This window comes from Cajanus cajan, chromosome 10 (genome assembly GCF_000230855.2).
Source record: "Cajanus cajan strain Asha chromosome 10, NIPB_CcT2T_4, whole genome shotgun sequence".
Taxonomy (NCBI): Eukaryota; Viridiplantae; Streptophyta; class Magnoliopsida; order Fabales; family Fabaceae; genus Cajanus; species Cajanus cajan.
Window position 1 is genome coordinate 23836635 of NC_138526.1, and position 23714 is coordinate 23860348.

Consider the following 23714-nt stretch of genomic DNA (forward strand, 5'->3'; position numbering starts at 1 on the left):
GTATTTTATAAATGCTAAAACGTTAATCATTTTATCAATGTGATTTGTTTTACACTTATTTTGTAAAGCATATCCTTAACAATTTATACGATCATAAATTTAAGGATTTCTTTTCTTGAAACTAGCACAATGTCAATTTAAGACAGTGAATCTGTGATGTTTAGGGATAGTGAAATTATTTTGCTTAAGAGGGAGAAATCATTAGTGTGTTTCATCTGTGACAAATATCAACATACTAAGTTTAGTGGTGTTCATCAGTCAATACCCAATTTGCATTAATCTTCCATAAAAAATACTTGTTAATTAAGTGATTATAAACTATTTTTACATAACTCCCTTACCTTCAAAAAGAAAAATGCAATTGAAAAAAATACAATATAATTTTAATGTTGTTTTTCATAACTGAAACCTTCCCGCTAAGCTTTCCCAATCAAAGTTACCGGTTTATCCAATGATATCATGGCGGAGCGAAGTTTAAGAAGTGTGGAGAATGGATTTGCAAATAAGCATGGTAGGAAGTGTTGTGAAAAGGGTATTTGGTGATTGAAAGGGAAGATAGAGTAATGATTCAAACACAAAAGAAGGGGTGGGGGTCTCCGGGACAAACATATAAGGAAGAATGAAAGAATGACAGAGAAAAGGAATTTGACGAAAATATTTATAGCAACTTGGAACTAAGAGGAGTAGATCTAGGAGAATAATAATAAAACTTATTTCAATAAATCAAGAGTCTGTTTAGATACAAACTTATAAATATTTTTGAAAAATACTCTTTATTTTCATTAGAAAAATTCTAAAAAACACTTTTAACTTATATTCAAATTGACTCAAAATAAAATAATATATTATAATCATAATCAAATTTACAGTCTTCAAAAGAAAAAGTGTCAGTAACACTATTTAATACTAGCTTACTAATACTCAATTATTAGTGTTATCTAAACGCTTTATCTAGATGCTTATGACCAACTATTAGTGTTAAGGAAGCCGTAGGAACTTCTTAACACTCATAATGTTGAAACAAGTATTTAAAAACTAAGAAAATTAACAATTACAAACAAAGGGTGAAAGTCTCAAGTTGATACTTGAAATCTTTTAAGACCACTTCAATGATGACAGACCTTTTTTTTTTTTTTTTTTATAAAGAATTTTGAAGCAATTTAAAATCAAATCTTGTAGTCTCCCAAATGTTCCCCTCCTTCCTAAATGTTTAACTCTCAAGTTCTTCTCAATCTCCAAGCTTCAACCAAGGAATAGATGTTTCTAGGCCTTCATCAACAACTCAATGCACTACCTAGTGATAAGGTGTCCTTGATTATCCCTTCAATTGAAAGTTAGAACACCAATAGCACTAAAGGAATTTTGAAAGACAAACAAGAAAAGCTAAAAACTATAAATGACTAAACTCGAGGAATTGAAGTGAGAAACTCAACAAATTATAATAAAATGAAAAACTAGAATTAAAAGTAAATTTTAAAGCTAGTATACAAAAGAAAGTCCTAGATTCACACTTAGAGTAGATTACAAAAGCAATAAAATACTCAGAAAGATTTAAATTGTTGTAATGAAACTTTCAAGTAATATAGTTGTGACAAAAATATTTGAATTAATTATAATTTTTTTAATATTCAAGCTCCACTAATTTTTTTTAATACAAAATTAGTACATTTTCTTTTGTATATATATTTTTTACACTTTTGATTTCCTTTTCTTTTAGATCTACTTGTGACCTTTCTTTTTAAAACCCAAATGTGTAACACAATATTTTCAAGAGAATAGAAACTCAAAGTTGCAATTAGTTGGAAAATTAAAATTTGAGTAAAACTTTTGGTGATTTTGTTTTGAAAGTTTCATGCACATGGGTGAAGCAACCTACTAATAAAATATGATTTAATTTGGTTAACATGTAATTAACATTTTGAATTTATGTTGCACTATGTGTGCCTCCCTCAACCACTTTCATGTGTCATAAAATTCAAACCAAATGTTAATAGTTGACTCAGTTAAATTAAATTTCCTAGGCTTAAAAATTACACAATAAAAAAATTATAAGAGACTCCTTATTCTACTTGTCCCAAAATACAAGATCCAAAATAAAAGAAATTGTATACAAGTGTACAATTAATATTAGGCTTATGTATTTAGTAGTCTATAGTTTAAGATAAGCATAAACTCATTAAACTCATTGAGCCCAATCCTCCTAGTCACAGCCTTAGTACTAGGACCATTGGTCATGCCTCTTTCATCATTAAGAAGAAAAAAAAAATTAATATTACATTAAAAAAATGATAACATTATTCATTTTGAGACATTTTTAAAATGTTTAAACGACAGTCACCATGAGACAGATAAAGTATATTACCTATCATGTCTCATATCCATACCTAACTTCATCCAAACTATTAAAGGTAAAGTATAAAAAATCAGAAAAATAATAAAATTATACATATATATATATATATATATTAAAATATATGTACATTAAAAAATGAAAAAATAACAAAAGAGAAAGAGTAAAAATAATAAAATTGAATTAAATAATAATAAAATATATATGAGCATTCTTCGAAGTAAACTTTTGCAACTACAGAATATCCAATAAAGGAAATTATATATTACTCTTTTGAGGTACTCTTTACACTGTTTAAAAGTTTGATAAAAAGGTTTACAACTCATGCATACATCTTAAAAACAAAAATAAACTTCTATCTTGAGAAAACTCAACTACAAATATGTAATTTAACAATGATAAAGTAGGTCACAATTTTAAATTTTCCCCTCCTTTCACTTAAACAAGTCCCACATATTAAATAAAATAATCTTGTACATTTGATTATTCCTATACCTATATATAAGGAGAACATAAAAACCTTAAAAAATCCTAATTAATAATATTAGCTTAGTAAAAAATATTGAACTTATACTAATATTTTCCTCACTCTCTTTATACTTAATAATAATAAAAAAAAAATCAGCACTTATAAGAACTTTCTCTTCTCTAATGCCTTCTTGCTTAGAATCATGCCGAAGAAGTTTTCCTAATCACTCCTCAATGTTAGAAAGTTTTCAAGATTCAATCTGCATTTTCATATTTATCTATCGAGTCTTAATAATATTATATAATATTTATTGTATTGTTAATTTTAATACCTATTGTATTATTAGTCTTAAATAATAATGATTTTATTCTATAAAATGAATATTATTTTATTTTATTAATTATTACTTAATGTCTTCTATTAAAAGTTTTTAAGAGATTATTATTATCAATTCAACCATTAAAACTTAAATAAATATTATCACCGACCAATACAATTTTAAAAATAATGAATTTCAATATTATTTGATATATATATATATATATATATATATATATATATATATATAGATAGATAGATAGATAGATAGATAGATAGATAGATAGATAGATAGATAGATAGATAGATAGATAGATAGATAGATAAATAGATAAGAGTGACCATTTAAATAAAAAATAATTAATAAGTGACTTTTTATCTATGTATATATATTATCTGATGGAGGACCACCCATAAAGCTTCATGTGGAACCCATTACCAGGTCCATGGTTAAGAGAATGAAGGAGGAAGGAGGAGACACCATGCCTAAGGCTATGCTTATCATGCGTGTGGAGTATTGAGCCTTTCCTAGGCCTATTTTGAGTAGTATAGGATTTATTGTTTTTATTCTCATTTTATCCTTGTATTTTGGGGTACTTTAGATGATAGGATTTTATTTTATATTTTTATTTATCCTTTGTATTATGGTGCAAAATAGCTTAGAATTTATTTTTGGACTTAAACCTTGACTTGTGAGATCAAAGTCCACTTTTTTTTTTTTTTCCATTTTTAGGTCAAAGGATATTTTAGTCTTTTAGGAGGAAAGGAACTCACACCACATTTATGGTTAACTTAGGGTACATTTGAGTGCATTTGGCTTGCATTTCTCAGCCAAGCACCTCCAAATGCAACCCTAGATGTTTTCCTTCCCCTATAAATATCATAGGCCACCCACCTTGTAAATACTTTGGATTATTATGATATTGAGTGAGCATTTCATGCCTCAAAATCTTATTCTTAGTCCCTAGGTTAAATTCGACTAACTTATTCCTATCTCCACCATTGGTGAGTGATAAGCCCTAGAGTGACCTCCATCTTCATCTTGGAGTATGCCAACCTTTCATGAGAGCATCTTCCTTTCATGCCACCATCATCCTTCAAGTTTATATTCAACACTCCCTTAAATCTCATTTTGTTACTCCAAACAAGCCCCTCAACCTACTAAAGTTTTCTTTCTTGAGTAACTTGGTGAAGATATTGACAACTGGATCACGAGTCTTCACATACTTCACTACTAAAAAATTATCATAAAGTGACACAATACTTGTCACTATAAACTACTTTTACCTATACTATAAATATAATATATGTTGGTATATTGTTAAAAATGTATGTATAGGTTATAGTGACACACAATATATATTGTTGAATCTCATTTAAAATCCATACTAAAATTGTGTGTAACTATATGTCAAATAGATTTATACCTATACATATTATACTATAATGACACTTTTTACATGTCATTTTATGAAACATTTTTTTTGTAGTGCTTGCATGTCTTATTTTGAGATGCACTCTCTAATGTAGTGGTAACACGTATCAATGTACTTACTTTGGTAATGAAAAACTAAGTTCTTAGCCAAAGTTATTGCTAACTTGTTCACAAAAGTCTTTGTTAGATTTTCTTATGACAGGCTTAACTCTTTTAGTAGATTCTGTAACCAAACTTTGATATACCAATGAATTCTTTTTGCCACCTTCAAATGAGTGGTTGTTGGATTCTCCTTGTAACAACTAGCAACTCCAACCACATAAAGAATATCAAGCCTTGTGTATGTTAAATTCTACAAACTTCCAATTAGGCTAAGAGTGTTGGATCCACTTCTCCTTCCTTGTGCTTTGATAGTTGATTATATATTCCATTAATGTGACACCCAAATTAGAGTCATCGTCTTTAATTTCTTAATCACCTCTATGGATTAACTTTCTTGAATGATGTGTCTTGTCTTTATGCTTAAGCCAAGGTAGTAAGACATAAGACCAATGTTGATCATCTTAAACTTCTTTTTCATCTATTTTTTAAACTCAAATAACATGCTTGGATTTCTTCTTGTAAAGATCAAGTCATCTACATATAAGCAAACAATTAAAACATTGTTATTTTGGACTCTGATGTAGGGTTTGTGCAGATGAAGTTCCTCTCATGTAGGTGTTTGTTGATTTAAGCATTCCAAAATCTTAGAGCTTGCTTTAATCCATGGTGTCTTTTTTAAATTTAAAACCTTATCTTCTTTTCACTTGATTTTATAGCCTTGATGTTGTTCAATTTATACTTCTTCACCAAAGACTCCATTAAGAAAGAAAAATTTCACATTTATTTGATGTATCCTTCTATTATTTTTGACTACTGATGAAATAATAAGTTTAACAATTTTTAACTGAGCAATTAGAGCAAATACCTCTTCATAGTCGATATAGTTCTTTAACTATAGCCTTTTGCCATTAATCTTAGTTTATATCTTTCAACTTCTTCTTTAGCATTATTCTTTGCTTTGTACACCCCTTTTGACATTAGTAGCCTTGTGGCCTTTTGGAAGTGAAACTATCTCCCATGCATCGTTCTTATTGATCCATTTGATTTCTTTATCCATAGCTTTTTTGCAATTCTTGTTTTATATGGCTTCTTTCAAGTTCATAGGCTCACAATTAGCAAGTCAGCAAAAAGAGTAATATTATCTTGATTTTTAGCTACCTCATAAAGTTTTTCTTAACTACTGAAGTATGGAACTTTTTCACTTAAGAATTCACAATTGGTGAAGCTAGTGGGGAAGTAGGTTCCTCTTTTGATTGATCTATGCCATATTTCAAAAAAAATGTTGAAAAGTCTTCATCATGTGATTTGTAATCCTACTCTTCTTCTTCATTGAAAATGATGTCTCAACAAATGATTGTCTTCCCCATATAAGGATTGCAGAGCTTGTGGCCTTTGGCTTTGGGGTTATAATCGATAAAGATATATTTCTTGCTTTTGTCAACTAATTTGTTTACTTTTTCATTTCGTATATAAGCAATGCTTCCAAAAAATCTTAAATGTGAGATGCTAGACTTCCTTCTACACCATGCTTCTTATGGTTTTTTTCCTTATAAACTTCTTGTTGGTGACCAATTCGAAAGGTAAATTGCACCAGCCATAGCTTCTGCCTAAAATGCCTTTGGTAGTCTTTTATTCTTTAGCGTGCTCCTAGCCATGTCTAGGATCATTTTATTCTTCCTTTTGTTACTCCATTTTGTTGGAGGGACCTTGGCACTATTGATGGTCCTCAAATTTCATGATCTTCACAATTTTTTTTGAATTCATTAGATGTGAATTCTCTTCCACGATCAAATAATCTCGTGACTTCGATTTGAAGACCATTTTCCTTCTAAACAAAGGCTTTGAACTTCTTGAAGTTCTTGAAAACCTTCAATTTATGTTTCAAAATACACCAATATTTTTTCTTGAAAAATCATCAACATCGAGAAGGAAATAATTACTCTTACCAAGTGAGCTTGGTTTAATCAGATCACATATATCTATGCATATGAACTCTAATGGCTTTTGAGCCCTTGAGTTAGATTCTTTTGAAAAGCTTTTATTGAATTTCTTTCTGTTAGATCAAAAGATGATCTAGGATCAATGAGGATATAAGTTTTAATGATAACAAACTTAGACATTTTACAAGAGAAAAGTTTTGTATATCATATTATAAGACGAATTATGATAAACGATTGATTATATTGACATTATGTCTCTCAAATGTACTATTTCATTTGTAAGGAAAAAAATCTAATAAAAAGTGAAAAGTTTAATGCATTTCATGCGTCAATGTACACTTTTCTCCACAAGGAGCAAAGATTAAGACAAACAAAGCAAGCCTGTGAAAGATGCTTAAGGATTTGCAATGGTCATCTTTGTGAAATACCTATATAAAAAAAGAGCTTGAAGATTAAAAAAAATGAACACAATAAATTGTAAAAATTCTTATTCATTCTTTTTGTAAAAAAACCTTCACATCTTGATAGTAAGATCAAACAACAAAGTGATTTCGCAGCTTTAACTTTGTGTTATTACTTTGAGCTTGAAGAGGGGCTTGATTATAAGAGAATATCTTTCTTTTCTCCATACTTTCTAGGTAGACTTATTTTGCATACTTGATCAAGGTGACTAATGCAAGGAAATCCTCTCACCATTTCCACTTTAGAGAGCAACTCTATTTCTTTGAAATTTAAATGCCTAAATGGAAGATTCCAAAGCCAAGATACATCCTTAAAGCACATCTTGAGACATTATGTGACATCATTTTGAATGTTGAGCACGAACGTTCTATTTCATGACATTAGTGCCTTAACAATAAGTTACTTGCAATGTCTCTCATATAAAGATTATTGTCTTTTAAAAGGACATCATAACCCTTCTCAAGTAGTTGCCCTAGGCTCAAGATATTACTTTTTATAATTGGCACATAATAAACATATGGGATGAATTGGTGCTCTCCATTCTTCAAGCGGGGGAGAATGTTACCTTTTCCTATTAGTTTTACTTTGGATTCATCTCCAAAAGCCATTTTTTTACTCACCGATTTGTCAAGCTCCATAAATAGGCTTATTTTTTTTATATAGATTTGATTGTTTGCACCAGTGTCTAATGTATAAGTACCATCTATTGTCTTCAATACTTTCATTATTCATTCAAGTCATTAAGAAGGTGCAACCTTCTTTACATATTTCTCTTACATAATTTGCCTTCTCTTTAACTCTATTATTGTTAAAAGCTCTACATTTGAAAGCGTAAGGTGTAACACCCTGTTTTTCATAAAAATTTAAGTATTTTATTATAAATTTTGGTATTTTTAATTTATTAATTGGGCCTGTTAAATATTTATTTAATTATTTAATATATTTTAGAAGATAATATAAGGTATTTTATTTAAATGTTATTTTAATTACTTAAGGGGATGGAAATTTGTAACTATAGTTAATTCTTTTAGTTGTGAGGTTAAAGGGAGGTTAAGATTTTAAAAAGAAAGGATTCTGATAAGTTTTTATGATCCCTTACTTTTCACATACGTATTCGCGTTGTAGAGCTCGAAGAACAAGAGTAGGAAGGGAATCACCCCAGAGTAGTGCGCACATTGTCTACAACCTATCCAAGTAAGGGTGGAGTGAAAAACCTTGCTTTGAATGTGGGTTTGTATGTTGGATAGTGAGATTGATCCCTAATCCTGTATGTTGTATGCCTATGAATGAGGGGTTTCCCCTAATGCTTATATTTTTTCCCTTGTTCTTCTTACTCATAATTAGTGGCATGACTTATTTGAATGTATGATTAATTTTATGTATTGGATTGTAATTGTATGATTTTAGGTCTCTATGGGTTCCTGTGGGGAACCCTTAGGGAACTTGATGTGATTTTGAGTAAAGAGATTGGTTGTATCTGTAAATTGGGTGATATTGAATGTTAATTTCTTGCTATAGAACATGTTTATCAATTAAAATGGATGTTTTGGATGAATTGATGCATGATTCGTAATTCTATATTTTCTACTGCTTATTTTTTCTAATATGTCGTCGGGTGCCACATGGGGGCACACCAAGTGTTTTCAAGGTTGATAGCAAAGTTTGTTCTTAGGGTCTCTCACGTCGAGCGTGAGACAACCCTCACTGTCTACGAAAGCTCCAAGGGTTCCTTGTGATGCTTTTGTTGGGTGTGAGTTGAACAACACTAGGTGTGAACACTATAGAGAGTTCTCGGTGGTGTTCTCGTTGAGTGTGGGCTTGGTCACGCTAGGCACAATTCAAACAGATACTAATTTTGTCCTCTAGAGGTATTGCGGAGGGCACGAGACATGTGCCACTAGGCGTCGTCTTACTTGTAGAACTTTTGTTGTTCTTCTATTAAATTCCATGTTGTAATTATTGTATTATGATGTTAATATGAATGTGAAAGGACATCTATGTATGAGTACTTGAATATGAATGATGAGTAATGTGATATCAAGAATGTGTAAGCTATGAGATTATGGAACCATGAGAATATTGAGTATGATTGACATGCATCATATGCATAAATATGTTTTTATAAGGGTATAATATGGAATACACCACCAAAGAAGGTCCCTTATGTAAAACCTTAGGATCCAATCTTGGGGATAACTCGATTTAGAAGTCTCATTCCTTCCCTCGTGAGCATAGGATGTATCTTGTGTGGCTTAGCTATCTTGACCAGACCTTGATAGTATATCCTTCTAGTAAAAGTGTGCAAAGGGTGTGACCTAACTTATACCCTTAGACTACTGTAGTGTGTTGTCAGCAGTAATGCACAAATGTGATATTTTTTACTAGCAATACATGCATGATAACATGTAGTCTGTTTCCATTGCATATGCATTATAATCTTATTTGTTGTTTATTATGCTATGAACAAGATAAGTATGATGAAGATGTGTAACTATGTATGTTATATCATAATGTATGTGTTGTTTGTGTTTGGCTAGCCAGTTTGAATTCCTGTATCATGAGTCAAAGTGAAATATTTTTCACTCCCTTTTTTTGTGTTGTTTCCTTGTAATTGTTACAGGTTATCATGAACATGATATTGAGGATGTTGGTCATGAGGATTAGTCCTCAATGTTGGATTGTTCTCATAAGACATGTGACGTTAGGGAATAATTAGGACTAATTAAGATTTGATTTATGTTATTTTACATTAAGCAGTTGATTTTTATTCCTTTGTAATTTTATTACTTCTATTAAGTTTAGCTTATGTTAATAATGTGACTATTTCTACCTATATAGATTTTGAGTCCTTTTATTTATATGAGGTATTTCAATTTTATATTATATTATGTGTTATGGTACGTGGGGTAGAAGGTGTCACATAAGGACCAAACTTCTTAGAATTGTAACATTTCATATTTAACTTATTATACCTTGATCTTGAGTTGCCTTGTCCATGACCTCTTATTAAGATTCCTTTGCTTTGAAAGTTGTTGTCGTCATATATATAGCTTTAACCACGTCCTTATTTCAACCTCGATCTCCACCACAACCTCGTCCTCATTGGCTTCTGTTATTGCGAGTAATTTCTTCTTTGCTTGAATCAATTGGCATTCTGAGTAGTTTCCCCATGATCCTTTTCTTTTTTCTTTTTATTGTCTTCATAAGCTTGCAACAAGCTTAAAATTTTCTCAATGGTTATAGCCTCCACCTCTTTTGTTTCATCAATAATGGAAACAATATATTCGAACTTCGGATCTAATGATATGAGAATTTTTTTCCATAATCTTTACATCATCAAGATTTTCCACCATTTCTCTCAAGTTGATTGGTGATCATTAAGACCTTAGAGAAATAGTTGGAGATGTCTTCTCCTTTCATATACAATACTTCAAACTCATAAATCGAGCGGTCCATTCGATTATTGAGGGCACTAAAGAGAGTTAGGACAAGTACACGTGAGCTCTTCGATTATCGAGAACGCCAAAAGGACCTCGACCTTGTAGATTCCTGGTGGATGAAGGACCCATCTAGTATAGATAACATTTATACTCATAGGCCACGGAAACTAATTGGTTTCCCTCTAATAGAGCAAGAGGACTTTGTAGAAAGATAATACAATGTGGTAGAGAACAGGAAATCACAAGTACTACTAAAATGCTTTCAAGAAAGAACATGATTTTTAATGCACCTCATTGGTCTCATGCTCCTCACATGGGTTTAAGCACAAAAAAACCTAAAATGAAACCCTTACAAAGAAAGTCAGCTTTAATGAAAGACATACATGGGTCTATTGTTGTTATGCCTTGTTTTCCCAAAGGTGAATAACAAAGAGCTTTGGAGAGAGAGGCTTGATTGCTACAAGCGAGGAGCTTAAGGGATGATTTTGATTTATGTAGTTTTTAGGGTCTAAGGGAAAACAAAACTTAAGAAAGGGAAAAAATAAAATAAAATTAAATAATTAAAAATTAAAAGATAATAAAATTGAATAAATAATAATAATAATAATAATAGTAGTAGTAATAATAATAATAATAATAGAAGTTTTAACCATTGGAACTTAAAAATTGAAAAGAAAACAAAATAATTAAATAATTAGTGCTTGTGAGAGGATTTGTGAGTTTTGAGAGAATTTGTGAGGTTGAGGTTAGACTAGACAAAAGGGAAAATGGGAATTGAAATTAGAAGAAATTGAAAGTATTCATTAAGTTAAACTCAGTAGAAAAAAAAAACTCTACTTTAAAGGTAAATAATTGCATCTTTAATAAATGGAGGTTAACAATGTCATATTTTAGATACATTTTTTGCAGTTAAAACACTGACGCTTATAAATTTCATATTTTGAATGGAAAAAATGGAAATTCTAGAATTGTATTATAAAGCAAATAGTGGCAACTTCTTTCAATCGTCATACTAACACTACCATATTTAATTAGTTGTTTTGTTGCGAGTCCCCAAACAAAAAATTGTATACATATAAGAACTGGTATATACAGTTACTTTGACCCAAGAAGAGGAAGTCCAGGTTAGGATCACCATCATTTTAGCAAGGATGAAGAATAAATGGAAATGGATCTTCATTGGCCCTGAATTTTATAAACTTCTTGGTCGTAACAATGAGCTCTAATGAAGTCCTACCACTGTATCAAGAGAAGACACTCGCAACTTTCCCATCCACCCACTCGTAGCCAAGAATTGTTATCGAAGGGTACTTTCATCTCACTATAACTTGAGATGCTCGTCGGGGTCGACCTTTTGACATAATGACGAAAGACTCAACCAATTGGCTTCCCTTGCATTAATCCACATAGACTAGTTCAATGTTCATTGAAGCGTTTGACGATGAGACATATGCGAAGATGACCAAATCAACCTTTAGACAAAAGAACCAACCTAAATTGTTTCCATTCAAGAACCTTTGACGGTTGGAAGTTATAGCCATATACAAGTACATACCTAGTGAAATGTTCAAACAAAAGGTGTTGGTTGCTCGACACTAAGAGAATATAATGGTAAGGCATAGAAAAGATGAATGTGCACCTTATTTATAGTAACGGGACTCATGAACCTTAATCGTCACACCTCGTCACAACTATTGGATCGTAACAATCCAACAACCACCAAATCGTAATCGTTCGACTCCCCAAATATGTTTATAAATAAAAGTGTCATGATAGTTATGCTCCCCAAGGCTAATACTATCATAATCGCATTAATTATTTAGCTTTATCGTCGCTTGACTCCTTAAGGTTGGGGTCTTGTATACCGAAATGGACTCTTACAAACAATTTCTGGTTACTTCAACACTCTTGGTAATCAACATAGTCAACATAAACAATTTTTGTACACATTAATGTAGTCACGAGTACCCAACCTCATACAATTGTCTTCACACTCTCGATCGTTGAAATACTCTTGATAGACAACCTTGATATATGTATACACATCTTGACACTCTCGATGGCTAAAATAGTTGAGAAGATAGCTTTAACATACGATTAGTTCAAGCATAGGCATCACAGTAGCCAAGAATGCCAAAACGAATGAAACCGCCAAGGTGGTCGTACCTACAAATCATTATAAAGTGGATTGCATAATTGATGAAGAGACCAAATGAAGTTAGGAGATTAATTTATCATTAAGAATCGTATTATTTAATTGATAATGAATAACCAAAGCCTAATAAATCAAAACCTATTATGATCAATATAAATACTTACATAAATTGAGGTAAAATTATTATTCATTTATTACTTATCTAAATATTTGTGTCAAACTTAACTTGAATGTTGAATGCCTTTTATAAATACTCCATTCTTCGAAATTATAGGTCAACAAGGAGTTTGGAGCCATTAACGTACGTAAAAAATTTATCGATATAAAATTATAAAGACAATAATGAAAATTATGAATTTATGTTATATTATATTATATTATTATTATTATTATTATTATTATTATTATTATTATTATTATTATTATTATTATTATTATTATTATTATTATTATTATATCGCATAAACTATTGTGACAACATCTTACAAAGTCAAAAACAAGAATTTCTCTTTTGAAAACACACAAGAACCTATATGAAGATACTTCATCCTATTCGTTTACTATCTTTCTTCTCACTAGTGCTTCAAATTAAATGTTTCTTATGATCACGTGAATTCGTCATGAAAAGTATAAACTTGCTCCAATATTCAACTTTTTGAAATAAGACCTAAATCATAAACCTTTTTTACTTGTTTGTGTGAATTCGTGTTGCACGGAATAATTTTACAAAGACTGATATTTTTATAATTTAATATCTCAAACATAAACTAATTTTAACTTCTAGAAAAATTTATTTAATTTTTTTTTCTTCTTATTTATCTCTTCTGAAATACTTTGGAAGAAAACATAACTTAAATTGGGGTAGCACTATTATATGTCCATTGCATTTGAAACAATGCAATGTTATTGCTCGGTTCCACGACCCATATCCTCTTATACATCATAATATACAAGGGGAAGATATGAATAATAAACATGGTGGAGTGGCCAGTGAGAGTGGCTGCAATTGCTTCCATTGAACTGGATTGTTATCCTTGGTGACTTGATCAAACCAATCGGTTATGGCATTGGAAGTGCAGGATCAATTCACATGCATTGAGGGGCCACTTAGAATGTGAATGCCAGAGCAGGGATAGATGGGGGAAGGAAGGGGAGGGGGGGTCCACTCCTTCATTTTTTGCTACGAAATTATTGGACCAAATTTATGGTATGTCTTCTCTTCACAAGAGTAAAGGCATATCTGAAATTTCTCTGATAGGATCTCTGTTGATTTTTATTTTAACAAATAAAGTGTTAAGTCAAATTGAATATTACTGAATTTCATCTAATCATTAAGTAATATTGGTGTCATTGACTTTATATTCGGATAGTCCTGAGAGTGTGATCCCATATCTATTATTTTTAGGGATACAAAAAATAATGCATATGTGATACTGATGCTGCATTAATTCTCTTTTTAACTATGCATTTACTTCTGCTTTTATTTTACATGTTACACGAATTTGAATGGCATAAAGACTTGGCTCGTAGTTAATGCATATGGGAAGGGGTATGAGTACAGCACCATGTGCCCCCACAGGTGGTAGTTGAGCTGCATTATTGTTCTCTCATTTCGGTATTCCAATTCATGGATCCATCTAAAATGAAAAACCAGTGAGAACTTAGCTAGGTACCCTTAACAAAGTAATTTTTTTAAAAAACGTGTTATTAATGTATTATGCGATAATTTTCAATACATTTTTTAACATGATATATAATAAAAAAATTTCCATAATCAACGCTTTAATTTAACAAGAGCCAGAAGTAAAACCCCTTTTCAGCGTTTGAGAGAAATTGACTAAAAAGGAAGTGAACACTTGATTACTTTCGGCACATATACTTAAATAAGTATCAACTGTTAAGTTTTATTTCGTCATGTTCGAGGTTATATGCATCAAATCAATAACTTCAAGTTTACTAAGTATCAAATTACATAGCAAACCATTTGTTATACGTTCGTTTGAAAGATTGCTATTTCCTTGGTATGTTTATATTTAGTAATATTCCAACCATAAGATAATAGTTACTGCAAAACTACAAATCCACTCATCAAGTTCAAGTGGCCCTATTTTAATACCCAGAATATGTCACGTACGTTAATTAGTTCATCTTTAAAAATGTCACAAAAGTAGTTGCATAAAAATATCACTTTAATTTGTTGACAACTATGTTATCTAACCGCATATATCATTCTTATAAATGACATGCACAAAACCAAACCCTTAAAATTAATAAAAGAAGAACAGTAATGAAATCATTATCCAAATCTTTTACATTATCCAACAAGGAAGCTCACATGCAACACAGGAATAACTTTCAAATTATCACACAAACATGAATTCCTGCCTTGAAACCCTTGTCCTGTCGTGCACGTGCATGCAGATGCGTATGCACCCTCCTAATAAAGTGCGTCAACATCACTTCTTTTTCTTTTTGTCCTTTCCCACTAAACCATTATACTACACCACTTAACACCAAAAACAAAAAAATCATTACACCGAAATTCACACTTTGCCTTCATCATTTCATAAAGTGAAAACCATAATAATCGAATCGGGTAAATACTTATTCGGGTCACCCACTATAACTAGCAAGTCTTCAACGGGTTCCCGCACAAGCAATCATTGTAACTAAACGAAGATGCTTCAAGGTGATCAAAGGGTGACCCGACAGGAATGGATCCACACAAATGGTTATGACTAAGATCCAAATGCCCTATAAACTTGGCCGAAGATAACGAACCGGGTACCCGACCCTTTAAATTGTTGTAAGACAAATCCAAAGCCATGAAATAAGAATGTGACCCGAAAACATCGGGTATGGTACCTTCAAACCCGTTTCTACTAAGATTCAAAATACCCATACCCGGGTTACTCAACAAACTAGAAGGTATTAACCCCTTAAAATTGTTACTGTCCAAATTGAGCGTCGAGAGAACTGGCATTCTCCCGAGCTCAAATGGAACCGAACCGGATAACCGGTTCGCAGACAAGTCCAAGTCTGCGAGCCGGTATATCTTGGAAACAGAAACCGGTATTAAACCGGTTAACTGATTCCGACTCAGCAACGCGCGACTCAGCATGGTGAGGTCTCCAAAATTTTGGGGAATCTCGCCGCTGAGTTGATTGTTGCTGAGGTCGAGGTGCTTAAGAGAATTGAGTTTAGTTATCGAGGCCGGGATTTTCCCGGTGAGGGCGTTGTCGGCGAGGTTGAGGACGGTGAGGCGGGAGAGTTTGCCGACGTCGGCGGGGATCTCGCCGGAGAGCTTGTTTCCGATGAGGTCGAGGATGCGGAGGGAGGAGAGGGCGGTGAGGCAGGGGGGGATGTCGCCGGCGATGGCCTTCCAGTCGGCGACGACGAGGGTGGTGAGGGTGTCGATGGAGCAGATCGCCGGCGAGAGTTTTCCGGTCATGTAGCCGGAGCGGCCGGATTTCTCGAAGATGGGGTCCTCGGACTCGCCGCGGAGGTCGACGTCGGTGACGCGGCCGGTGGTGGCGTCGCAGCTGACGCCGTGCCAGTTGAGGCAGCAGTTGGCGCCGGTCCACGAGTTGAAGAGGCCGAGGTAGGGCTCGTTCAGGGCTGAGCGGAAGGCCAGGAGCGCCGCCCTGTCCGACGGCGTGCAGCCGCGTGCGGCGGAGAATGCGGCGGCGAGAATGGCCGTTGCTAGGAGGAGGAACGAGTGCGAAGCCATATTGTGTTTGTGTTGTTTTCCTCTCTCTCGTGGAGGGAGAGAGTGTTTTTTTTCAGTGTTTGTATGAATGAGTTGTTATATTAAATAGGTGTTGAGTGACGAAACTACCCCTGGTGTGGTACTGTTATTACAGTCGGTGACTAAGTGTTTGTTTCTTTTCTTCACTGTTAAGAACCACATACCATTGGGGGGGTTTGCTTTGTGGTTCGTTTGTTTTGGGGGTAATTAGCATTTTATTTTAAGTAATATTGATTATTTTATAATTAAATATGGATTTTAGGATGAAAATGAAAAAAAAAAGCTATGTAACAGTAGTTTTTTTTTTTGTTCGTCCCTGGAGTATCCACCGCCGACAGCAGTGACTAATCTCCTCGCTACGTTGGACGTACCTCAAAGGGTGGGATAGCTGACCCCAAGATAAATTATTGATAACAATTAATAAGTATATTAGAAGTGACAGTAATAACAATTTATTATTGATTCATATTATAAAACATTTTATAATGATAATTTAAATTTATTTTTTACTCGATCTTAATAGATAAATTAAAAGTGATATTTATTGTTTAATTTTTATACATTATTTTATACTAGGAAGTCTACAACGAAAGAGGCATCATGTCTCTATATATATAGCTAAATAAAAAATAAAAATAATAAAAGTTATATAATAATGGGTAATTTGTAATTGAGGTGGTTGATTTATATTAATTATGTGGTAAAATTATTTTTTAAAAATGTGCACATAAAAATAATATTCATATCGTTTTTATATATTGTCATAGATGTATCACTAATTAATGTAAGATTTTAACTCATAATCTTATGTTAAAGATTGAATATTTTAAACATAAAATTTGTAAGATTAAAAGTAAATCTCTATGTGGCAGTAGATGGAGACAAAATGTCATGTTCCAAAGAAGAGCAAAAAGATAAATCATAGGTAAATCACATTGACTTACTCTTTCTATAGAACTCATAAACGAGTTATTAGTTGATTCCTCTTAAATCTCAATTAGTTATAGAAGAGTTTTTCAACCTTCTCCAACGAACATGACTATGCTAGTCACACAAAAATTACATTTATCTACATTGTCAAAAAGACTATTATTCTTAAGAACTAACAAGACTTGTCTTAAGTGTTCTAAGTAATCACTTAGATTTACTAAAAACTAAAGTATCATCAAAGTAAATAACTACAATTTTTCTATGTAATCTCTAAGAACATGATTCCTTAGACGCATAAAGGTACTTGGTACATTATTGAACCTAAAAGGCATTACAAACCACTCATACCATCCAATTTTTGTTTTAAAAATAGTTTTTCATTCATCTTCTTCATTAAGTCTTATTTGATGATAACTACTTTTTAGATCAATTTTGGAAAATATGGTTGGACCATACAATTCCTTTAGCCTAGGGATTGAGTGTATATATATAATGGTGATGTTATTAATGGCTAGGGATGGCAATGGGGCGTGTCGGATATGAGTTTCATGATACCCATCCCCGTCCCGGTGACTCAAACTCATTCCCGTACCTGTACTCGTACCCGTCGCGTATATAATTTTCATCCTCATCCTCGTCCTCGTCAGGTATCGGGTATACCTGTATTCATAAAAAATTATTTTATTTTATTTTGTAAAAAAATTACACAATATTTTTAAATTATTTTTTCATTATATTACAATTATAATTATGTTGTTTCTCTATCTCATATTTTAATCAAGAGATTTCTTAATAATTAAACAATTATAAATATTTCACATTATAATAAATAATTACACATAATAAAATATTAAAATTCTTTAACACAATTAAATTGGGAGTGGGTATTAAACCGGGGATGGGGAAGGTGACGGGTACAGGGCGGATACCTGTACCTAGTTAATATATCGGGTTTTAACTGTATCCGTACCCGATCAAACCAGGTATTCTCCGTCAAAGTCGAGACGAGTTCGGGTATTATCAACGGGTACGGGTATTATCTACGGGTACGAGTTTATTTGTGATCCTTATTAATGGCTCTACGGCCACAACAAATCCTCCATTTGCCATTTTTCTTTGCACCAACAACAAGGAACTGCACAAAGGATTAATACTCTTTTGAACCAAACCCTTATCCAACAACTCTTCAACTTGAGACTCGATCTTATTTTGTCTCTTGGGGGTTGGTCCTATAAGTTTACTTATTAAGTATACTAGCTCCAGAAACAAGATCAATTTAAGTTCAATTCTCCTAAGGAAAAGTAATCCCTTACGACCCTCTTTTAAAAATACATCATCAAATTCTTTTAAAAGCTTTTGTACCCTATTAGGAAGAGTCTCAAACTCAATTTTTGTGTTAGTGCAATTGAATCCCCCTTTGCTTAAGAGGAGGTATGAAGGTTGTTCAATAGGAAGAGTTCTTTGAAATTCACTTTTGGTTGCAAAATTACTCCTATTATGGACAATCTCTTAAGAGGGGACAATATCCTCCCTTGCCTTCTCTTTCATCATTTTACTCTTTAGTTTTTATTTTATTTTTCATTTTTTTCCTTTATCTCTCTTGAATTTCATTTGTACTTGATCCTCTACCACTTGTGTAGATGATAAAGGATGACGTACAAATTTCTTATCCTTATGGGTGAAGGATATTTCATTAGTAAAACAATTATGCATAGATTTCTTATCAAATTTCCATAGTCTTCCTAATAAAATATAACAACCCTCCATTGGAACTATATCACATAAAATCCCATCCTCATAATTTTCGATGGAAAACTTGATTTTGACTTGTCGATTAACTACCAAGTCCCTATTAAGTCATTGAAATTCATAAGATTTTTTTTGTTGAATGGTAGTGAGAGCTAACTTGTCAACCAACTTTGTGCTATAACAATTATAACACAAACCACTATCTACAATTAGAGGACATGTTTTATCAAAAAAATTTACATCTTATGTGGAAGATGTTCTCTCTTTGAGATCGATTATTATCATAAAGTTGGCTTGCAAGAAGCCTTATAATCATCAAGAGGTCACTATCACATGGATAAACACCCTTTTCATTTGATTTTACCCCTTGTTCTTCCTCACTCTCACTAGAGATGGAGGAGGAAGAAGTAGTTTCCTCTTGACTATTTTATTGATCTATGTCCCTTGAGATCATGGTCTTTTTGGTGGGGCATCGAGAGACAATATGACCCATTCCCAAGAACTTGATGCTACTAGTCCTACAACTAGTGTTAAGGGTATCTTTTTCTTAATAAGGTTTATTTTTCTCTTTCTTTTTTTTCTTTTGATGGTCTATTATTAGGGTAGTTCTTCAAAGAATACCCCTCCCTCTTGTAGTCCTTCTTATGGCAAAATGATGATGAGAAAGAGGAGTCCTTCTTAAAAGAAGTCTTCCTTAATAATTATTGCTCTACCTTTATGCATAATTAGACCAAGTTATTAAGGTCTCTATATGGCAAGAGTTCTTTCTACCTTATCCCTTATCTCTAGACTTAAGACACTCAAGAACCTAGCTATGGTGGTTCCTCCTCTTCCATAATCTCAACCCTTATAATATATAGCTCCATTTTTTTCCTAACACTCGTGTTTTTTTGTTGGAGCCTTTGAATCTTATTTATAAGCTCACTACCATGGTAAAGGAATATGTCTTTTCCTCATGGCTCCTCTGAGTTCTTTCCAATATTGAATTGGAGGGTCATTATGAAGTTTCTTTTCTCGTTCACTAATACATGACATACCCTTGAAAGTTAAGGGTAGCCAAGAGAACTTTCCTTTCTTCATTCACTTAGTGGAAAGTAAAGAGTCGTTCCACTTTCATCTCCTAGTCCAAAAGCATTTACGTTATCTTTCCCATGAAAGTAAAAGAGATTCACTTTAGATTCCCTAACTTTGTTCTTTTTCTTTCCTAAGCTTATGCTTTCTTTTTTCTTTTTGGTAGTAGTCACTCATGTTGAGACTACCACTTTGATAGCTTTTGCTATTGGAAGAGCCACTAGATGACTTACTACCATGCTTCTTTTTTATGTTTTTCTTTTAAGAATTTCTCTTTCTCTTTCATATTTCTAAGCTCAAGCTCTAACATAGCTTATAATTCCTCTTTTTCCTTTCTTTGTTTTTCTTTTTCTAACAACTCTTCTTCTCTCCATATCTTAAGTGCTCTTAGTTCAACCATTAGTTTTGAAAGAGTTGGTGGTGAACTAGAATCACTAACACTATGTGAGCTTGTGTGTGAGTGCTTACTCATGATGTAGTGCAAGGTTAAGGTAAGGTTTTATATCCTAAACATTTAAGGCAAACTAAAGTGTTAAAGAAGTCTTTGGAAACTCATAACACTCCTAGCGTGCAAAGCAAGAAAAACAACAAAGAATTAGCCAAAAAAATATGCAACTAGGTGTGTCCTAAGTGAAAGTTTTGGTGGATACTTGTGAGTCTCCCAACACACTTTCACAAGTACTAAGCATCTACTACTTAACAAAGGAAACAAGAAAATTGGAAGTTTTAAGTAAACACCTAGAACCTCTCAAAAACTTACAAATGAAAGACCCTTACAAATAAAGAATTAAAAACTCCTAAAATATTACAACTTGAAAGCTCCAAGGTTTTCTCTTACACAATGATCAAACTCATTATTAGTGTATGAGATCTTCTCTAGTGTTTGGGCACTGGTTTGGTGTTTGGTATTCAAGTCTCTACAAAAGAAGAATATCCACCAAGAAGTGGTTCCACCTAGGCTTTCAATCAACACTCCAAGACACTACCTTGTGGCAAGATTCTTGGATCAACCTATACTTGAAGATTTGGCACCCCAAACAACACTAAAGAATTTTTTTAGAGACAATCAATACAAGCAAAATTAAAAAATAGCTAAACTCAAATAGAATTATTGATGACAAACTCAAAGAATTTCAAGAATTAGACAAACTAAAATTATAACACATTCTTGAAGATTTGGAACCCAAAACAACACTAAAAGAATTTTTTTAGAGGCAATTAATAAAAGCAAAATTAAGAAATAGTTAAACTCAAATACAATTATTGATGACAAACTCAAGATTTCAAGAATTAGACAAACTAAAATTATAACACATTTAATGGCTAGAACTCAGACAAAAATGAAACTTTAAGTCATGAAAATGTGACAAAATATTTTTAATATTTTTGTAAAAAAAATTGCATACAAGCTCCACTAATTTTTAAACTAAACTAGTACACTTTTCTAGCATCTTTTTATACACTTTTGTGTTTCTTTTCTTTTGGAGCAATATGTGACTTTTTTTCTTTTCTTAGATTAAATATTTGTCATAATAATACCAAAAGAATAGAACTCAAAATTGCTTAAAGAAGTAAACAACTCAAAATTTGAACTAGAATTGGTGAAATTTTAAGGCAACTTCTAACTTTGTTTGTGCTTGTTTTTGGACCTAAAGGAGATCACTATGAATCAAGTCCGATACAAAAAATGTTACTACATAAATTCAATAAAAAATAATACTTCACCAAATCAAAATCAAATTGAGTACAAAGAACAAAAAGAAAGCAAGAAATTATGGTAACTTCAAGACAATTAGAAATCTAACACTAAATAACATACCTGTTGGGGATTGCAAATGCACTCATAGCACAATGTTGTAAGGGGTCGCAAACGTACTCACATGCACAATTACAAGAGAGAAAGTAAATTCACAAGACATAGAAATTTACGTAGTTCAGTCAGAATAACCTACGTTCACGGCCTCACTAGATGGTATTTTTTATTTCTTAATTAGGTACAATTACATGAGTATTTATTATAATAAAAAAACACACAAGCAAATGGGTCAAGCTTAATAAACCCTTCAGACTCCACATACTCAATAATCTCCCACTTGGAGGCTGATCACATCAACTGCACTCCAAAGTAAACTACTAAACCTCAAAACTGTAACACCTCCAAGCTAGCACGATGCCTTCTCAACAATTAACCATGAAGGCCAGTTGAAGCTATACAAAGTTTCAACTTCTCAATAGTAACCACCTTGGTCAACATATTTGCAGGATTCTCTAACCTAGGGATCTTCTTCAAGAACAAAATATCATCACTGATTAGTCCTCTAATGAAGTGGTATCTCAATTGGATGTGCTTTTTCTTCGCATGGAACACAAGATTCTTTGCAAGATGAATGACACTCTGATTATCGCTATAAAGAGCATTGTCACACTGTTTCTTGCCCGACTCTTTAAGAAAATTCTTCAACCAAATCATTTCCATATCGGCTTCTGAAATAGCCATGTACTATGCTTCTGTGGTTGAAAGTGTAACACTTTTTTGAAGTCAAGACATCCAACTAACTGTTGTGCCACCTACTATGGAAATAAATCCTGTAGTACTTTTCCTTGTGTCTGAACAACCTCCCAAATCTGCATCAGAATATCCTTTCAAAATAATATCATTCTTACTAGAACATAATGCAATTTTAGAAGTACCTTTTAAGTAATGTAGCAACCACTTGACAGCTTCCCAATGCTTCCTTCCTAGATTAGACATAAATCTGCTAACAACTCTCACTGCATAAGCAATGTCTGGTCTAGTGCATACCATTGCATACATTAAGCTACCAACTGCAGATGCATAACGAACCTTAGCCATTGTTGCCTTTTCTTCATCTGTCTTAGGTGAGTGCTCCTTTGTGAGATTGAAGTGAACCCCCAAAGGTGTACTTATGATCTTGGCACCTGCATGCTGAATTTCTATAACAATTTCCCAATATACTTTTCTTGAGATAATATTAAGAAACATTCAAATCTATTCCTACTGATGTTCATGCCCAAAATCTGCTTTACAGCACCCAAATCCTTCATTTCAAACTCTTCAAACAATTTTGCCTTCAATTTATTGATTTCATCCATATTAGAACCTGTAACTAACATGTCATCAACATATAATAGTAATATGATATAAGATGGAAAAAAAAAATTCAAATTACAACATTGATCCATGACACATTTCTTGTACCCTTTCCTACTCAAAAAATTGTCAAACTTCAAGTACCACTGCCTTGGTACTTGCTTCAGCCCATACGAACTCTTGGTCAACTTACAGGCCAAGTTCTCCTTCCCTGCTATTTGGAAACCCTCTGGTTGCACCATGTAGATGTTCTCATCAAGGTCACCATGTAAGAATGTTGTCTTAACCTCTATCTACTCTAGATGTAGATTGTATTTTCATTGAAAGTAACATCTCTGCTTCTAATGACCTTTCTATTCTGATCATCCCAGAAGCGATATCCCATATCATTTACTCCATAGCCAATAAAAATGAACTTTCTTGTTTTTGGATC

At 32.6% G+C, this 23714-nt stretch overlaps 1 protein-coding gene across 1 annotated transcript; it reads right to left on the reverse strand.

Annotated features, from left to right (window-relative positions):
- Positions 1-14938: 14938 nt before the first annotated feature.
- On the reverse strand, positions 14939-16474 carry LOC109808599 (uncharacterized). The gene has a single exon (XM_020371651.3). It carries the CDS (start codon positions 16399-16401, stop codon positions 15298-15300), a length of 1104 nt encoding a protein of 367 aa, XP_020227240.2. The 5' UTR covers positions 16402-16474; the 3' UTR covers positions 14939-15297.
- Positions 16475-23714: the final 7240 nt, after the last annotated feature.

Excerpts from the sequence above, each read along its gene's own strand:
- LOC109808599 (XM_020371651.3), bottom strand. The coding sequence starts at position 16,401 with ATGGCTTCGCACTCGTTCCTCCTCCTAGCAACGGCCATTCTCGCCGCC.